Raw genomic sequence first — 19,603 nt, forward strand, 5'->3', positions numbered from 1 at the left:
GTGCCCAGCCCCCCTCAGTCCCCCATGCAGACATTGGAGCCACTCTGTACCTCCTCCCACTGCCTGCCTTGCCTGAGAGCTTCCATACTACGGCTCCCTCCAAGAGCCTGCAGCATTCCTAATCCATCCCCTCCATCTCTGTCTGCCTCTCCCTGTCACTGACTGAGGCCTCATGCGCTGAACACAAGCCTGGTTTTTAGTGATTGCTGTTCCCAGAACTCAGCAGGCTGAAGGGGGTGGAAGGGTGATAAACATCAGAGTTCAACATCCAGACAAACACAGCAGAGCTCACACAATAAATACATCCGCCCCCAAATGCAAATACATCAGGAGAGATTCCTTCCCCGGGGCTCAGAGCAGGCTCAGGCAGGAGAGCAGCAGGATGAGGTAAGTGTAGTCACAGGGACCTCCACAGCTCCTCTACCCACTTGGCTTTGTGTGGGCCTTGGAAAGCATGAGTGTGATTCTGTTCTTGTTTAGCTGTTCCTACAGTCTCACTTCAGTGATACCTCCTGCTTTCTTCCCTTATTAAATGAGAAGGGTGTTGGGCATGAAGATTTCAGCTGGCACCAAGATACCTGATTTGGTGTTGAGACTGGCAGCTCGGATGTGTGGCTTTTGATGTATGATGTGAGTTGATGCTCACTCTTTCTCTGTTCATTTCTGTTCCTTTGACACAGGCTGTTTGTCTTTCTAGCTGTGCTTTACAGCGGAGCAAGCAGCAGCATTGTGCTGCAGAAAATGTACGGGAGGATCACGTCCCCCAACTTCCCAAATGTCTACCCAAATCACAAGGAGAGAATCTGGAATATTACTGTTCCCAAGGGGTATTCTGTCCGCATCTACTTCACCCATTTCAACGTGGAGCTGTCCTACCTGTGTGAATATGATTATGTGAAGGTACGCGTAGGGCAGGGTGATGTGTAGCAGGCTAAGTTGTTAAAAACTCTGCATATGTGATCCTGGACACATGCAGGACCAACAGAACTGGTGTAAGCTCTTGATTCTAGACAGCTAGTAAAGTTTAGGCTCAGCTGATTTCTAAATGATGTGTTTATTGAGGCCCATGGGACCAGGAAGTAGAACTGGTTGTCATGTTGAAATGTTTGAAACTTGAGTAGTTTGTGCTCAGGGAATTCTGATGTTCCCCTCTCATGAAGCAAAAGAGTTGAAATCTTGCCCGAAACAACATTTGAGCTTCATCTTGCTGAAGTTACAGTGTGTGTTTTAAATTAACAAGTAGTGCTTTACACAGAGGATAATGGGAGACTGTAAAAGTGGAAGCGATAGTCTAAACAAGATAACTGTCAGCTTGTCTAAACGTGCACTTGCCACACTTGCTGTGGTGTGTTTGCTAGCTGATGTGAGAAACAACCTCAGGAAAAGAAGCAAAGATACTTCCTCTGGGAAGTGTTTGAGTGATCAGTGGTGTCCCTGAAAGGTTTGTACTCCATGTGCTGGCATGTGCTCTAGTGCAGGCAGCCCTTGTGCTGACTTGAGGCCATGCTACCTCTCTAGTCCTTCTGGTGTTTGCATGGGCCTGATAACATGTTACAGAGAGAGCTGTTACACAGGAGTATGCAAAACCAGTGCCTCAGCAGTGCTTTTGAATGTGATGGAATCAAATCAGGCAGCCTTGGTCAGATTTAGGAAGTTGTCATTTCAGTGGGTTTGTACAGCAAGTTGGTCTCATTCCCCAAATCAGTGTTGTTCTTCATGTCCTTTGGGTAGGACAGAGTACTCATTTCTGGTAGGTGTATAGTATGCAGTTCTAGTGCTACCATGTGCAACATGAACCCCATGTACAGAACATTTCTCTTGTATTGAAAACACAAGATAAATGAAGAGCTGGAACTGTAGTAAGTGAATCGTAGAGCAAGCGAGTAACTAGTTTAAAGAGACCCTTTACTATACATTTGAGTTTGTTAGTGTGTGAAACCTTTTTACCCCCATTGTCCCTGGCTTTACCAAGATCTGATTGTCCCTCAGAGTGCCAAATTAGCAAAAGGATTATAAACAAAGCATGGTTTTTAAACATTTAAACAAAGCAAAGCCCAGGCTGCATCACAACTTTATGTGCACCTCTGAAAGGGAAAAGGGAAACAAAATTACGGGCTTCAATCACAGAGGCTAGGGGAAATCTTCTCTTAACTGCCTCTGGATCTGGACTGACCTCCAGGAGCACCTTTTGAGAGCATCCAAGCCTCCTTCCTCACACCATTAAATACATGCTTTCCAAGCTATGGCAGCAGGTTGGGAAGAGCAAAGCTCTGTGCTCATGTCATAGGTTTGTCTGCCCATTTTGCAGCTGAGCTCTGGTGGGAGGACCTTGGCCACGCTGTGTGGGAAGGATAGCACAGACACTGAGGAGGCTCCGGGCAACAAGACCTACAACTCCGTTGACAACAACCTCATGGTAGTGTTTCGGTCTGACTACTCCAATGAGAAACCGTTCACAGGCTTCGAGGCCTTTTATGCTGCTGAAGGTAGGAGTCCAGCCCCTCATGCAGGTCGAAGAGACATGGCTATGGTGGGGTTGGTGCTTCCCAGTTCTCTCACAGAATGTGGCTGCTGGTGTTAGGTGAGAGAAGGCAGCAGATGCAAAAGGGTGCATCAACCAAAGGCAAACAAACCAACCTCAAAAAACAGAGTAGCTCAGAGCAAGACAAAGTGGTGTTGAAGGGTGTTGGTTGCCTAATTCTGTGCTTCACCCATTAGATATCAATGAGTGCCAAGAGCTGTCTGATGGTGAACCCCTCTGCAATCATCACTGCCACAACTATGTGGGGGGCTACTATTGCAGTTGTCGGGTTGGCTACACACTGCATGAAAACAAGAGGACATGCACAGGTGAGCTCTTGCTAGATCAGGAGATGCTTCCCTACCTACAACAGCCACTTACATCCAGTCCTGACTGTCAGATCCACTGATGCAGGGGATCTGACACTAGCATTGAGATGAAATGCTCGTTCTTTTCAGTATTCCTTACGGGTCTCCTGCAGGGGGTTAGTCAGGGCTGTGAACAGAGGCCCTGGTGTGCAGAGTGGCTGTGAGCTAATTGCTGCTGTTAGGGATAACAGTACTGTGTCACCTGGCAGTGGGGTTTGGTTGCTTTATAGGCAGCATCCATCTTTGTTCAACTTTAGACAGATTAAATGGAGAAGCAAGAAACTTCTCCTACACTTCCCACCACTTCCAATCTCTATGACTGCCAGTGCAGCCAGCTTTGCAAAACTGAGTGCATCTTGCTCCCTGGGTACTGAGATACTGAGTATTCTGGACCTGGGTTAGTAGATATGTTGGAAAAACTAACAATTGAGTTGCGAAGTCTAATGGAGAAGTAGTTTGCTTATTCTCTCTGGAAGGACACAGGCCAAGAAGCAGAACAGTCCACAGACCACTGACACCAGTGATCCACTCATTAAACAGGAGGCAAGGGCAGGCACAGATCTGTTCAGAAGGGTGTACAGTGTGAGGTTTGCCTGGCTGAGGTTTGCCTGGCTGACTCCTGCCTGGCTCTACTGCTCAGGCCACAAGTAGGGAAAGCACATGTGTGGTTAGGCACTGAAGTGTTGTCTGGAGCAGTGCAGTGATTAGCACCTCAGGATTCACTTTGTGGTGAAACAGGGGCACGTGGTGTCAGATTCATCCTTTGTGGGTGCAGCTCTGCCCACCTGGCACTGAATCCTGGCTGGAAAGAACCAGCACACATACTGGTCGCTAAATATTGGCATAGGTGGGAAGATACTTTCCCCAGTGCTGAAATGCAGAATTGGATCTAACTTCCAGTGCTTACGGCTGGCTGGGCATTTACCTTCCCATCTCCAGCCTATTACAAACTCGCTTCAGACACGGCTGCCTGGGTCTGATTCAAGATTCAAACTCCTCATATCTCCAGTGTATTGGAACAGACCTGTTCATTCAACCTCCCCTTCCTAAAGTGGTGGCTTTTAGCACGAGTGTGTGTATTTGCGTCCACTGTAAAGCTTGTGCCTGGTCTTAATGTGAAGGTGCAAAATGAAGAGCTGTGAACTAGCAGGCGGTGGGAGCTTTGTGTTGCCCATTCATGCGTGCACACTTAAGCCCCCTCCTCGCACGCTAGCAGAGGGAGCTTAGCAGCAGTATCCTGGTGGGTGGAGGTGTACACACTGGGAATTACTGTGGCGCAGCTGATGTGCCAGAAGCTGTTCACATTGTAGAGGTCTTTAGGTGCAAGCCACTGGGCTGGGCTGCAAAGCAAAGGTCTCTGTGGATCGCCTTCATGAGGGCAAAGGCTGCCCCTTTGATTGTTGGGCTCTTGTCTGAGCAGGCTGATATTGACAGGCTCTTTCTTTCTCCTTTATTTTCCAGCATGAGATAATTAAAGCTTCTCCTCGCTTAGGCAGAGATGGAGACAGATGTGCTGGGAAGAGCTGGTTTGCCCTCCCTCCTGACCTGCCTGTTGCAGTCTGCCCAAGGGCTGCAGGCTTCTCTTGCTGGTGACTTGTATGTCTTGGTTCCTTGCCTTTCAGACCTGCCTCCTGCAGACAATAAAGAGGCTGTTCCTTGTTGAAAGCTGATGGCAACCTCTAGGACATTCATTTTCTTGCAATTTCCCATGTGTCACTAAGGAAGAAAGAAGGTAGATAAGGCAGGAACTGATAAGAGAGAAGCCATTGTGAAAGTCCCTGGAGCATACCTGAAAACTCTTGAATTTCTTTTCCAGCTCTTGTTGCTTGACCTTCCATAGTTTTTAAACTATAACAAGACCAGAACTGCACATATGTTCCTTTTTGATTTGCTTTTGTGTGCACCCAGACTTGGAAACTGAAACTATTTCTGTTCAGAGCCCATTCATTCTCTGGAAAGGTTTGGATTTGGGGGGTTTTTTTGATCCACATATTGTGACTCTGGCTGTTTCACCTATTGGGAACCTGAAATGTGTTCTGGTGAGCAAAGCCTCGGAGTTCCAGGTGTTTGGTGAATTAATATGAATGTCACCAGGGCAGCTTAGGTGTATTGCCTTCATTCAAGGCAACAGTGCTCTCCACACAATAGGTGCAGCACAAGGAATGCTCTTCCTCAGCACACATGCTTGTGGCATCCACTGTATGTCTCAGTCTCTCACAGTGCCTCTCACTGCTCCACATTAATACCCATTTGTTGTCCTTTCAGACTGTACCCTCTTTGGGCAGGGACCATCTTCTTAAACATGTTGGAGTAGTGCCATGCTCTGTATTTGTCAGTGATTAAAGCTCCCCAGCTCCGTGGAGGAAACAAGAAGTGAACAAGTCAGAGCTAAGCAGCTGTTGGTGAACTGCTGAAGATAAACCAAGGCTTTGTTTAAAAAGCTGGAGGGATGAAGGTGCATCAGTCCAGCAGCATTTCCTCACTGCAGCACTTTAGCAGGAGATGCTGTGAGTTAATAGTTTAGGAGGCTCAGTTTCTCCAACCCCATCTCCTCTTTAGTTCTAAAGAGGGGAGCAACCCTTTACCAAGGGATGATGGGAAGGGATGGAGAGTCTTTTAGGTGAGACACTTGACTCATTGCAGGTCCCTGCATTTGCAGACTTACGGTTATCTTGGGCAAGTCACTTGATACCAGCTTTGAACACACATCAGCAAAGTGAGAGGTACTGGGCTTACTGTGGTTGTAGAAGGTAAATGCTGCAGAGAACTGATCTGGGGTAGCGTGGCTGTGCAGGCAGTTACCAGAGCTTGCTTGTGCTGCTTTTAATCTGGATCAGGAGCTTCTTCATGGTTGCAGTTAATTGTGATCAAAGCAGCTTGAAATCTTGGCATGGCTGGGTGGTACAATTTATGACCCACCTTTCACTGGAGACCTAATGACCCACTGACGATGGACTTGCAGGTTTGGAGGGGGTCATTTGTCAGAGTTCAAGCCTCTGGCAAACAGCTCACTGTGATTTTAATAAAAATATGACCTAAGCATAATTGAGCACTCTCTGGGCAGCTCTAATGCGTGGACTGAGCAGTCAAGGGACAGCATCTCTGCTGGCAGATGTTAAAAACCCATTTCATCCTTTTTGTGCTGGCTGGTTTATGACTTTCTTGCTTGCAGACTTATGGGAAAAAATACTGCCCTGACAAAGGGAACTCCCAGTGGCCACATCCAGGTATTAGGGAAAAAGTAAGGTCCAGTCTAAGTGTTTTCATCCTGAAGCTGCAAATTCCCTTGGACTAACAGAGTGTCTTCTGTTGGGTCAGCCACTTTTGGCTACTCATGTGAGCACAAGTCAGGAGAGTTTATTTGGGATGACTCACATCTTTCCTAACTGTGTTATGAAAATCTCACCTCAAAATTAGGAATGAACATGCGATGAAGCAGGAGGAACTATTGGGCTCTGTCTTTCTCCTTCAGTCCTTCAAAACAATGTGAAGGCCAGCTTTCTGAATGACTGGGGTAGTAATGGGGCACTTTCTTATTTGAATAGCAACCTATGGGGATCTGAGCTCTGTGCAGTTCTGGAATATGCGTTGTTAGAATGGATCTGGGCTGAGAATCCCTCAAGTCCAAGCTCCTGTCTCTGATGCTGGCCAGCATCTTATGCTTCAGTGGATGATACAGTTCAGTAAGTGATTTAAAAGTATACTCAGCCAGCAGCATAATCCTGCACAGTGGCTCCTCTGTTGTCTGTGTGCTGCTTAAGATGGATTTATGGCAGCAGGGTATAAAAGTTTGCCTTAAATCCTGTGTGATAGCACGTTGCACAGATTAGTTCTATGCTATTTCTTACTCCTGGTTTTGTATCCAATTTGTGGGTTTCAGCCTTTAATTTCATCATGTGTCCCTTTGCCCTTTTGGTACTAGAGAAAGCAAACAGCCTTCAGAAACCATAGTGATTGGTTATATGCAGTGTTCTTGTGTCTCAGGCATGTGTGCATGTATGTGTGTGTTAGCACACAGAGGTCTTTTCTCCACTATTCCTGTTACATGTTTCTATGTTGAGCTGTAGTCTAAAACCAGGCCTTGAAACATACTTTAAGGAAAAGAGATAACATCATTAGAGTGAATAGGAGCCAAGGTGTTGCTGCTTCCAACTATGAAGTTCTTGTAAGAGAGAATTTAACCTCACTGACCTGAGTGTTCCTTCTTTCACATGCCCAGGGAAAAGATGGTTTTGTGGGTAATAGGGGAGGATTCTGATGCAGAACTAGCGGAAGATGTGAAATTCTGACTTCCTAATGATTCCAGCAGGGAGTTAGGGGTGTAAAGATAGTACTCATTATATCGTGGCTTTTATGCTTAGGGTAAGGCTTCCCACTGAGCCTTTTTTTCACACCCAAGGGTTTCACGGTTTCTTTTCTATCTCTTCCTATAATTGCCTCCAGACTGCTCCTGTAGGGGCTGTGGAGCTGGGACAGATACTAGCAGCATGAGGAAATGTCAGCTTTTAAGTGAAGGAGCTATTTTGCACTTCCATGGCACTGAGCAGTACTCTGCTAAAGCTGCGTATCTTTATGGGTTTGGGATGTTCCTTAGCCAGGGCTTGCAGTGGGTGGGCAGAAGCATTGTAGTGGGACCTTAGAAAGCCTGGGGAGAGGCAGTGAGCTCTGTGTCACTGACAGGGTTTAAAGCAGCACCTGCAGCAGCCCAGGAGAGTGTGCTGGAAAATATGCTTCGTTCTTACATAGCCATCAAATGGTGCTGTAGTTTGAGGCACAATCAGTGGAATTACAGAAACGTGCATGTAGCTGGGGAGAATGAGGTAATAACAGTTATGGAAAAAACCCACTTGCTGGGAATGCTCTACAAGTACAGAGTGGAAGGGGATTCACTTCCCGTTGTAGCTCAGCTGATTTCTGCTGGTACAGAGCGATGCTGTTAGGGTAGTCAGAGGCAGCCAGAAGCTCCAGGTGAATTAGTCAGGCTTGCTTCACTTCTTTGCACCGAGAGATGCATTTCAAACAGGGTTTAAAAATTAGGCGAGTGCTCAGTTTCAGCAGACGAGGCATTTCTAGGTGGTTTTAGTAACTGTGTTACCCCATGTGTTTGTCAGCTTTGTGTAAAAGCCTCAGAGAATGCATCCAGAGTGGAACACACAGAGGTGCTCAGTCACTGTGGTGATGGGTGGGTTGTGTCAATAAGAGCAGCTGCTCAAAACTTCCTGGGAAGATGGACAGAAAGATTGTTCTGAAATTACAGCCTGTGCTAAAAGAAACCCGTGGTAACCCAGAGCATCATTGCTTGTGTTGTGGTACTGGACTTGTGCTGAGAGCCACACAAACCTGAAACACAAAGATTATCCTTTCACCCGTTCCTCCCCATCCTGCTTTCCTTTCCAAGTAAATGCTTGTATCCAAATACTTCCTGTAGCAGGAGGCAGGGCTGTTTCATAGGTATAGGGTGGAAGCAAGTTTCATTCTCTGAAGGAAAAGTCTTGGCTAATGAAGTCCAGGGTCAGTTAAGGGACAATAATGTTCATTTTCTCATTCACGACTTGGTCCCTTTCCACTGAAATGGCAGCCTGAGACTGTATGGTCTGGTTTAGGTGGTAATCTGTAATTAATGACTGGATAATGGCATTTTTATTTGTAATGGTGTGTTTGAGGCTACAATTCAAAGTCAAACGATTTCCCTCTTACAATTAATTCAGGGTTACAGAGGTACAAAACTAAGTGGGTGTTATCAGCGAGTCCAGCATTCCTCATCAGCTAAAGGATTGCTCCTACAGCTTTTGCAGCACATCATAAAGCCTTTGTTCCCAGCTGATCAAAGCACCACTTCACAGTGATCAGATGCTGTCAACAAGCAGAGATCCTCGGGGCACTTGTGGCTGTTCCTTCTTGCTTCTCTTCAGCAGGGAGCATTTGTGGCTCCAATTGTGTTGGCAAGAGGCACAGCTGGTTTTGCTCAGAGAATACAATTACAGTCTAAATGTCTGGCAACAAAGGCACTAAAAAGAAAGAGCTGCATTCAGAGGCTCCTGGAATTGAGGAGCTGACAGCTATCCCACCGCTCTGCACTCTGATACGGCAGACAGGCTGCAAATGGAACACCTCAGAGTGTTCCTGATGAGCTTCCAGCTATCACACTCCTTTCTGACCTCCTGCCCTGGACTGTGCTAAGTGGTGCTTTCCCAGTGTCCTTCTCCACACCGCTCCTGAGGCAGGAGTGTGGATAATACTGCTGCCCTGGTCCTACCACCACAGAAGGAGACACAGAGAAAGCAGTTTTCTCAGCAGTGACAAATGTCCCCTGGCGAAATGTATGAGAGGAGCTTCATTCCGTAGGTAGGTAGATATGTAGCTCTGAAAGCTTCTTGAAAAGGTAGACTAGTGTAGAAAAAGATCCACTACCTTTACCCAGTGCAGTTGAACTGAATTAATTGTTCTGATCATCATTTTCTGTTGGTTTGGGTTTTTTCCCCTCCCAGCCCACTGCCAGAGTCAGGTTTTTACTGAAGGAACTGGAGAAATCACCAGCCCCGACTATCCAACACCTTATCCCTGCTCAGCTCCTGCAGCTACAGTATCCAGGTAGAAGATGGCTTCCTGATCACACTGGGATTCATGGAGACCTTTAATGTGGAGACACACCCAGGAGTGTTGTGCTCCTGTGATGTCCTTAAGGTAAGGTGAGGTTTGTTGCATTGCACCACAGCTGCTGTGGGACAGGCTCAGTTCTTTTACTGCGTCTTCTTCAGCCTGGGTTTCGCCACGTTAATTTACAGCTTCATCTCCCTGTTTCTCTCCTCATTCATTATTTCTTCTCCTCCCTTCAGTTTTGTTGGGGTTTTTTCCATTTCTTTCAACACCTTCCACGTCTGGGAAATTCACCACAACCAAACCCAAGCACTCATGGGTGTGATGACTTGATAGATTTCATCACAACTTGTGCCCGTAGCGCAGATCAGTGATGCCAGGGGAGTCATTTTGCATTCAGTTTGCTTGTCTGTAAAATGGACCCAGTGGTTGCTTCCCAGGAATTCTGTAGCAGTTAGGATGCTTGGAGAAAAGCCCTGCTATGAGTGACCACAGTGAGGAGCCGTCACTCTAACCACCTGCCTGGGCTTTTAGACTGTGCAAGAAAGGACCATTCAAGTTCAGGGAGTCATTGCATTAAAGTCAGTTTGTGTTTCCATAAGCCTCGTGGCGAAGGAGTGAGGACTGTTTGTTTGCCTTCCCTTGCTCCTTCCCAGTTAAAACACCCAAAAAGCATTTTTGTTCATCCTGTGGGAAGACTTTACCTGCAAAAAATGGAGATCCAGGCAAGTGTTGGGAATATTACTTTCATAACTGATAATCTCAGGAGCACATATTGGATGGAAGCTGAAGTACAGGTGTCAGGTGGGAGGGAGACTTCTGCTTAGTTCAAACTATTCCCAGAACTTCATTCTGGAAAGGCCTGAGTAGCCACCAAATAGTGGTGCTGTGAAATGGTGGTTTCATACTTAGTTTTCAGGACTGTACCTGTTAAACAGCATGTACCTACTGGGTAGCTCACTTCTGAAGGGAAGTTTTAAGAGAATCCAGAATTCCAGCTGATCCTACAGTTCAGTTCGAGTCCAGACGTATGATTTTAAGGAACTGTTTTCCCAGTGTGTCAAGAGTTACAAGTGGTGAGGCAACAGAGAGCCTGGCCCCATGCAGGTCACTGCTCACCCTCAGTGTGAGAGCATCCCAGGCAGCCAGCCACAGTCCTTCCTTTCCCTCTCGGTAAATGTAGATCTGTGTCCATGCGAGTGAAGCGATGTAGAGAAGGCGCACAGAAAGGAGGGGTTCTCCCCTGAGAGCCTTTAGCAGTAAGGCACGAATCGGCTCCTAAGGGGAATAGTGTGTTTTGTGATCCTTGCAGGTTTGCCGTGTCCCAGTCCTGAAGCACCACCCCATGGTCACACCGCACCAGTGCAGCGCGGTACCTTCTGGGTGACAGCTCTGCTCTCTCCTGTGACATCGGATATGTGCTGCTTGAATTAGGCAACCCAAGGCGCTACCAGCCCCATCGGACCGGCTTCCTCAGGGATTAAACACGTAGGTGCCTTTTCTCATTAGCAGTTCGTGTTGGTTTCACCTACTGTAATTATGAGAAGTATTCAGAACACTGCATTTACTCACAGTTGTCCTTCCTTTGATGTTCTCCCTGAAGAATCCCATTCCTGTGTGTGCCCGTGTGTGTGTCTGGCCCTGCTGATGCTCTGAGCACTGCTGCTTAGAGATTTGCTTGTAATTACCTCCGAAGAAAAGAATGATTTTACAACAGATTTCACAAGATCAGTGTAGTGAGAAATTTTAATGTTCTTTCATTTGTTACTGCATCTCTCCAGGGAAGTTACAACTGGAATACTCGGGCATTCCTACTGAATGCTGCAGTTCAGGCTTATTTCTCAGCAACATCTTGCCTCCCAGCAGGCAGTTTTGGAAGATACTCTAATCAATGTATGCTTATGGCAAAATTCGAGGATTACAGGTGATTGTGTTTTAGGAAGGCACAGGCTTATCTATCTCAGTGATTCTTTTATAGTCAGTCTTATTTGGTAGTTGCACACATTCACTGTGACCCACCCTGCAGTCCTGTGTCCAGCTCTGGGGCAACAGAGGGACTTGGAGCTGTTGGAGTGAGTCCAGAGGAGTCTCCAAGGGCTGGAGCAGCTCTGCTCTAGAGCCAGGCTGAGAGAGCTGGGCTGGTTCAGCCTGGAGAAGGCTCCAGGGAGACCTTAGAGCAGCTCCAGTGCCTAAAGAGGCTACGAGACACCTGGAGAGGGGCTTTGGACAAGGGGGAATGGCTTTAACCTGCCAGGGAGGAGATTGAGATGAGCTCTGAGGCAGAAGCTCTTCCCTGTGAGGGTGCTGAGGCGCTGGCACAGGGTGCCCAGAGAAGCTGTGGCTGCCCCATCCCTGGCAGTGTTCAAGGCCAGGTTGGACGCAGGGGCTTGGAGCAACCTGCTCTAGTGGAAGGTGTCCCTGCCCGCGGCAGGGGTTGGAACTGGATGAGCTTTAACTCCCTTCCACCCCAAACCCAGGACTGATGTGAAGGTTAGTGTTCAACACAAGAAGCAGGAAAGCTGGGTGCACATGGGAAGGCTGTATTCCCTGCTGTCCTTGGACCACACTGACCAGCAGTGTACGCTGTCCTTGCTGGTGACAAGGCAGGTGGAAGTGGTACCCACAAATGTAACTTTAACCTTCATGTTCCAGAGGGTCACTGACATATTCTCAGCCAGCGCTTACGGGCACCCACGTTCAGATACATGTGATGATGGAATGATTTACCTTTTCCCACCCTGAATGCAGTGCAGCACAGCAGTGCATTTAAAGATGTTTTAAGCCAATAAAAACCTAGTTTTTGTTTTCCCTTTGTGAATGAGCAAATCAGGGTGTGACAGTGGTTTTGTGGTTAATTAATTCTGTTTAATGTGGAATTAATTTGATCTTTGGTTTCTAGTTGTGCTTCTTGGAGAGTTAAAATGTTGTGAAGTCTTTGGTAATGGAATGTCAAAGGAAACCATGGCACAGTGCAGCAGTAAGGCAGTGCTATCTGTGCATTTTAACTGATTGGTGTAAATATTTGTATTCAAAACATACAAGCTGTGGTATGAGAAATGTTTTCTTCTTGCTTTGTGCCTACTCCAGTTCTTGTCCAGGTTGGAAGATGTTCCAATTTCTGCCATTCTAAAAATCTCTAAAAGCACTGATGGTTATTAAAAGAAAAATCTTTTTAAAGATAGGAAGTGTGGTAGTGGCCTTGGAAATAGCATGCGATCCCTCAACAGCTTTATGGAACTAGCAGAAGCAGCAGCATCACAGGAGAAAAACACAGTTCCTGTACTCTAAGAGTACTGGCACAACTGGTCCTGTATTGGTTTTCTGTGCTGGTTTTCTGTGTACATGTTCACTGGTAATAGATTCTCAGACCTAATGCTATAAAAACCTGGTGTGTCTATGCTACATATCCCCTTCCCATGTACATAAACATCCTCTTTCCTGCATCTCACATTCTTTCACTAGTATTTCACTTTCTAAAATAATAGAGCTGCAGATGAAATAACTTAAAACCCAAACAAGACTCCAAACACTTTATTACATTTTCAACAGTAGTTTATTTACTCACTTATAAACACTATAGAGTATGCAAAGCAAGTAGAAAACACGACTAGAACTTGAAAATTATTCCAGAATTGTCAGGGACTTTGTCTGAGGGTGAAGAATGCTAAAATTATCAGCAAAGACTACTCAGCACTGCCCAGCAGCCTGACAAAACCTACCCCTGGACAATGGAAACAAAATGAAAGCCATGCTACTTACAACTTACCATGAGGTTCCTTGCAGGGGGTCACACTTAGGCTTTGGAGCTCCAAGAATACCATTTTTAAGTGTTACTCAGCAGAAGTAGCTGGTAATAGTGCAAGTGCTAAAATGCAAAATTCACAGATGGGACAGAGTTTGCAGATTATTCTGGCTTAGGTGCAGGAAAAAAAATAACTAAGACACTCTTTGCAGTGGGATCTGAACAACAGAAGTGTGGGATTAACTGTTCAGCCCGAGTGTCCAGAACCCCTCTTTAACCCCAGAGATGGCCACAGAGACCCAGCTGATTGTTCAATACTGCAAGTGGGAAACTACCACTAGTGCAGTTTGTCCACTATTTAGATGTTCTTCTATTCACACGCAGTAATGAAGGTAGAACTTGAAAAGTTATAGCTTACAAGCTGTGTATATCCATATTCAGAACGTTTACAGCTACAGCATAGTAGTATGATGTATAAACACTATGGATCAAGCTTCCATGGGTTTCAAGCATAAGTAGATTAAACAATTCCTCAAGCTCCTACAGCCAGTGGAAATCATCTTCCACCAGTTACTGTTCAAACATCCTGCCCTTTGTTAAGAAGCTGCCTCTTGATGCTTCTATGCCTGTAATAAACTTAGTTTTTCAGATTCAGACTTCTGTAAAAGTCTGTGTACATTAACTAACGCATTCTTTAGCTGGAAAGTCTTTCCTGTGACTAGATTTAAAGATGAATTTATAGCTGTCTTCTGGGCTGGAAGTGTTGCAGAAACCCTGAGTGGACAACTGGTCTATGAACAAGTTAAAACCATGCATCCCCCAAGGAGATGCTGTGGCCAGAAAAACATCTCAACAGTGTTTGTTTCCCCCAACCCCCTGCTGCTGAGGAACTCAACTCCTAAAGAACAAGAACGTTCCTTGGTACAGATGCAATGTGGAGGGAACTGCTTACCATTCTAGGTGCGGGCACCCAAACGTGGGGGAACTGGATTTTAGATCTATAGGTATCACTGACCAGTGCAAAAATGCAGTGGATTAAAGGTGGGTGTCGGGTACCGATAGGTGATGAGCGGTGGCTCCGTTTGCCTTGTCAGCTTTTAGAGCATGCTTATCTGAAACAAACTGCATTACTGCACCAAAGCTTTACAGCACTTCATCGCAAAAGGGCAAAATTAATTAACTGCTATGAATTCTTTGCATTCAGGGCTGCAAAACAAAGACACATATTACTTAAATCAGTTTTATTTAAGAATTTCCTACAGTGACAAATCTTATAAAAAGCATCCAAACACAAAACTGCAGCAAACGGCATTCTTATGGGTATCTTACAGACAGTGAGACTTCCACCCTGAAGAGGCACACTGAGCTCACCAGTGATCTCTGCTACAAGAGCTACTGCAAAGCACACCACAAGCTCAATGTTCTCAGCACAAACCCCAGCATCTTCAAGTCACGTTACCACACTTACAGGTCATTAACAGAAAAAAAACCACACACCATACAGCATTCACAGCAGTTGACATAAGGGAAAAAAAATACAAATATTCATTTCACAGAACACATTCAACTAGTTCATTAACTAGGTATAGAACCCTCTTAAGAGTCTTCCACATGTGGATGTCCTTTGAATGCAATAAACACTCGTACTTTATTTGCTATCATTGCTCTCCGCACACTCTCTCACCAAAGCCACAGGATGGAGAGACATCTCGCAAGGAAAATAAACTCCCCCCTAATGCACCACCAGGTCTCTGCATGCGCTCTCTCCTGTACCTCGCACATACCAGCCCTTTCATGCCTCGGCACCACCACCAATCCCACACAAGGTTTCAAAAGTTCAGACAGCCTTCTGGTTCCATCTCACAGCCTTGCGTTCACAGCGTTGATACGACTCCATGAAATAAAGAGTAGCGGATAAAAATGGAACACCCACCGTCTAAGACGCAGCATGTGCGGTGTGATGAAGTATTCTTGGATGAGAAAGCATGTAGACAGAAGTATTCCTAAGGCAGAATATTTACAGCACTGCTTTCAATGAAGTGCTTCTTCCATACACATTTGAAATGAGATGAACTGCGGAGATTAAATGAAGCCTTCATATCGTACTTTAGTATGGAGGGGAGACAGTGTTAAAAAGAAACACAACACAAAAACGACACTGTGTTCTCCAGCTGGGGCACCTGGAGAGTCTTATGGTGGGATCAAATTAAAAACAAGAGGGGGAGAGGATGCTGTTTCTGACCAATGGTTTCCATTTTGGACATGCAAAGAATTCAGGTAGCCAGGAAACAAGGGATAATAAAGTATTACAGGAGAAACCTGTCCTATCGGTTGTAGTGTTAGTTCACCTAGCGGGCAAACAGCCGTCCACTTCCAAACATTCAGTATTCCAACAAGATAGGTAACAAAACTTATAAAATTCCTTTTACCTTTCTTTTTTTTTTTTTTCCCTTTAATTTTTTTTTTTTTAAAAAAAGAAAAATGTCAAAAATACAGCTGCATATCCTGCACACTGAGCAACCGGAGCTGGAAAACTCTGTATATAGGTAATTTACAGTATACTTACCAGGAGTTAGAAAAATTTGATTTCCCACCATAGAGTCAGTCTCAGAGCCCACTGCGTCTACATCCCCCAGCCTGACGACTTGGAATCCATGCTTGAACCAAAGCCTCCGTTAAACCCACTGCTGGAGCCCGCGTTGGAGGCTAATGGCTGCCCCCGAGTTGGAGCCACCGTACGAGTTGTTTCCTGAACTAAAGCCCTGGTTCTGCTCCCTCTGCATGTTGCCCTGAGGCTGGTTGTTCCCCGAGGGCCCCGACTGGTTCTGCTGACTAGCCAGCATGCCCATCATGCCCCAGCTGCTCTGCAGGGCTGCCTGCGCTGCTGCCATCATGGCAGGGTTGATGCTAAAGGCTCCAAAGTTCATGCCCCCACCCATGTTACTGCCCTGGTTGTTACCCAGTCCTCCCCCACCTCCTCTGCTGTTGCCAAACCCCCCCTGATTCCCAAAGCCTCCCGGATTACCACCAAATCTTCCACCTCTCTCTAACTGTCTATTGCTATTGTGCTTAGGTTCAGCATTGGATATATGTACGCTGATTCCTTTAATGATCAAGTCCTCTCCACAAAGAGATTGGGCAACCTATAAGAAATAAGGGATTGATTAAATGTATGTTAGACTTCTCTTTTTAAAACGTCAGTAGTACAAGACAAAAAAAATCCCACATGCTCTGAGCAGATTTTTAACCTGCAAAGGAAGCATATGCATATACTTAAGCCGACTTGAAGTGCTTTATCTTCACATTCACTGCTACACTAACTTGCAGTATAAAAACCTATCTGTACAACAGCATCTGAAGAGTGTAACCTCGGACAATTCAGTAAATCAAATCAAGCCAATACCACTGGAATTCTCAAGACAGTGGACAAGTAAACGTTCCATGTGTAATTCCAGAACTAACGCTTTATCAAGCTGCTGAAACGTAGGCTGTCTAGATATGAAGTTAAAATATTTTAAGCCATACCTGATCATCTGCAAATGTAACAAAAGCAAAAGCTCGGAAGGGTTTAGGAATGAAGACATCTACCACTTCTCCATACTGGGCAAAGAACTGTTGGAGTTCATCTGCCGTCATGTCCTCAGTGCAGCGCCCAACAAACACTTTCCTGCTGCGCAAAGGTTCATCAGGACTTTGCTGGAGACAAATGAAGAGAGGGGGGAAAAAGATCACAACTACCCTTGAGAAGTGAGTGACACTCAGATAACGGCCCCCTCTAATCCAGCCTGCTCTGAGGACTGCAGATCAAGAAAGGCTGAGACTGTAAGTTAAGGACTTAAATAGTTCTGTTCAGAGAGTACACCTGCACCTTGGCACAAGTGAAAAGTGACAAGAAAACAAAGACAGGAGCAATCTATCAGAACAGTGACGAGGCCACTGGTAGAAGGATGCTTTTTTGGGTAACAATCGCACATATGCACGCAGGAAATAAACAGAAGCTTCAGGTTCAGTTTTGAATTCAAAGACTTGTTCTGATCTTCCCTGGATTAGTTATTCCATCTGCTTTACTCTCCATTTATTCATGCAGCAACACGTTAAGCAGGTATTGCTGGACATTAAACTACATTATTTTCACATTCCCATCTGTACTCAATTCCCCCACATAACTATTTTCACTTCCTCCTCCTCCACCCCTCCCCGTTTTCCCTCCTTGCTCCCTACTGTCCTGTCCATTCACAGACTGAAAAGCCACATCCAGGAGACCATTAATCTGTTATGTGCTCACCCAGCACAGCTGCCAGAGAAGTGCACCTCAAGTGCTTGGTGAAAACAAACCCAGCAATAAAAACCAAGGTACCTTGGAATTGGGAAGTTTACAGTCACACCATCTCCCATCTATCATGTGCCGCTGAGACATGACTTTCACCTGGGTTTCATAATCCGTAAACCGAACAAAACCAAACCCTTTTGAGTGGCCAGTTTTAATGTCCTTCTTAACCTACGGAGAAAATAAAAAGCAGACCTGTAATTTCTCTCACTGTATACACCTACCTTTTCTTACAGAAGTTACTGTAATGTTACACAGTCAAAGCAGGGGCCTGAGACACCTACAAGTTAAAGTTATGAGCTTGGCCTTGAGCTCAAGCACAACCAAAAATGGGATACAAGTAACCTGTACTATTGTGATGGCACAGCCAGACCAGCTGAACGAGCAGTGTGACCCCAAAGGGGCAAACGTGTGTAGTGTGTAACTACACGTGTAGTGTGCAAGTAATGAGAGATAAAGAACAAGGCAAGTGTATCGGGTAGGCGAGATCTCCCTTCTGGGAGGATAAAACATCACACAGGTTTGTCTTCCCACTGCTGCTGTCAAAGAGCCCTCAAGCCTCAGCAGCTGCAGCCATCAAGGTCCTGGGCAGCACCAGGCCTGCAGTACCACGCGTGCAGAGCTGACATGGGACCGTGTGCTGCAGGTTAACAGTCGGCTGGCAGGCAGCGACCAGACAGAAGAACCACTGTTGTTACTGAATGGATTTAGTAAAGTCTTGTTTGAGAGTTCGTCTTGTGAACACTCCCATGACAACAATCTCCAACGCCTTAGCACACACACACTTAAAAACACACATACAGAAACAGACACATATTCATCTACAACAGTAATATACATTAAAAAGCTCTTAAAAACACTGTGCCCATTAAGCTGATCTGCAAGAATTACCGCTCCCAAATATTCCTGGCCATCTGTACCTACACAAGCCTGCAGCTACAAAGCTCACGGAACAAAACGCAACCTTGGAAGAGACACTGAGCTCTAGATCTTCTCTGAGTTTATACAGCTCTCTTTCTACTGGCTTCACCAGAAAAGCAGTTTCTACCTAATGTCCCTCCTTACTCGAGCTGCAAAAGGATATTACCTGCACCATCAGAACTTCTCCAAATGTACTGAAATATTCCTTTAGGTCTTGTTCGGTGGTTTTCCAGGGAAGACCCAAAACTATTAAATCTGAAGTCTTCTGCACTGCTCGTTTCACTTTCACGGCTGATGATGCATCTGTTTCATCCATTTTTCTTTTATTATCTGAATATAAAGAAGTACATCAGACATCACCCTCGGCTCTGGAAACAGCTTCTCCTGATTATCAACCACATGGTATAAGATCAAGAGACTAGTAAGACATATGCCAGCCTCTTTTCCTGAGCATTCTTAAATGGTACCTCTAACTAAACCATGGCTTGAGGAAAAGCATCTGTTGAGTACACAGAGGTCTTATTACTCCACAGTCTTTGAAGGTCTGTATTAGGCTGTGAACCTTCCAAGCATAATTCAAGGCTGTCACTAAAGTGCTTGGGTAGACACCTAAAACTCTTACTGAAAGCTCAGTGGGGGCAAGCCTACTTTGCAAGACAAACACATGAATAATATCGCTCATTTCCATAAACCAGCGTGTTCAGCAGTACCAGTGCTGCCATGTTCACCGGCAGCGACCACACGGACCTCTCCGCGCTTTAAGAGAGCACAAAAAAGCCGAAGGGACACAGACAAACCTTTGGGATAATTCACAACATAGACCAGGTTTCCCCAGCCGGCCTCGGGCGCGTGCAGGACGCCCTCCACCAGCCGGACCCCCCTCATGCACTGCGACACCGGGTTCCTGTAGCGCAGCCCGCACGCCCCGGGGAACTGGGCGGTCACTGTGGACAGCAGCACGGTGCCGTCGTCCTCCGAGGGGATCTCGATGGGCTCATCGTTCTCGTCCTCCGTCACCCGGATATACTCCGACATCGTGGCTGGGAGTTACTGAGGTACAGGAGAGGGGGAAAAGCGGCGTCAGCGATCACCCTGCATCCCTCGATTGGGTTTTCACTTCTAGCCTG

The 19,603-nt window shown here is 46.0% G+C and overlaps 2 protein-coding genes across 2 annotated transcripts; one reads left to right on the forward strand and one right to left on the reverse strand.

Moving 5' to 3' along the window:
• Positions 1-348: 348 nt before the first annotated feature.
• Positions 349-4,548, forward strand: MASP2 (mannan-binding lectin serine peptidase 2). The gene is made up of 5 exons (XM_010012371.1): positions 349-387; positions 681-900; positions 2,309-2,486; positions 2,719-2,850; positions 4,351-4,548. Exons 1-5 carry the CDS (start codon positions 383-385, stop codon positions 4,353-4,355), a joined length of 540 nt encoding a protein of 179 aa, XP_010010673.1. The 5' UTR covers positions 349-382; the 3' UTR covers positions 4,356-4,548.
• A 9,906-nt stretch (positions 4,549-14,454) lies between these two features.
• On the reverse strand, positions 14,455-19,579 carry TARDBP (TAR DNA binding protein). Its single transcript, XM_010012372.1, is given in 6 exon segments — positions 14,455-15,936; positions 15,938-16,371; positions 16,754-16,924; positions 17,586-17,726; positions 18,643-18,806; positions 19,274-19,579. Coding segments are annotated over 6 exon segments (1,233 nt in total). The 5' UTR covers positions 19,512-19,579; the 3' UTR covers positions 14,455-15,851.
• Positions 19,580-19,603: the final 24 nt, after the last annotated feature.

The sequence above is a fragment of the Nestor notabilis genome, unplaced genomic scaffold (assembly GCF_000696875.1).
Source record: "Nestor notabilis isolate BGI_N333 unplaced genomic scaffold, ASM69687v1 scaffold32313, whole genome shotgun sequence".
NCBI classification, from domain to species: Eukaryota; Metazoa; Chordata; class Aves; order Psittaciformes; family Psittacidae; genus Nestor; species Nestor notabilis.

Bases quoted from the DNA above. Each gene is read 5' to 3' on its own strand.
- MASP2 (XM_010012371.1), top strand. The intron at 901-2,308 runs GTACGCGTAGGG...CCCATTTTGCAG, and splicing joins GTGAATATGATTATGTGAAG to CTGAGCTCTGGTGGGAGGAC. The intron at 2,487-2,718 runs GTAGGAGTCCAG...TTCACCCATTAG, and splicing joins GGCCTTTTATGCTGCTGAAG to ATATCAATGAGTGCCAAGAG.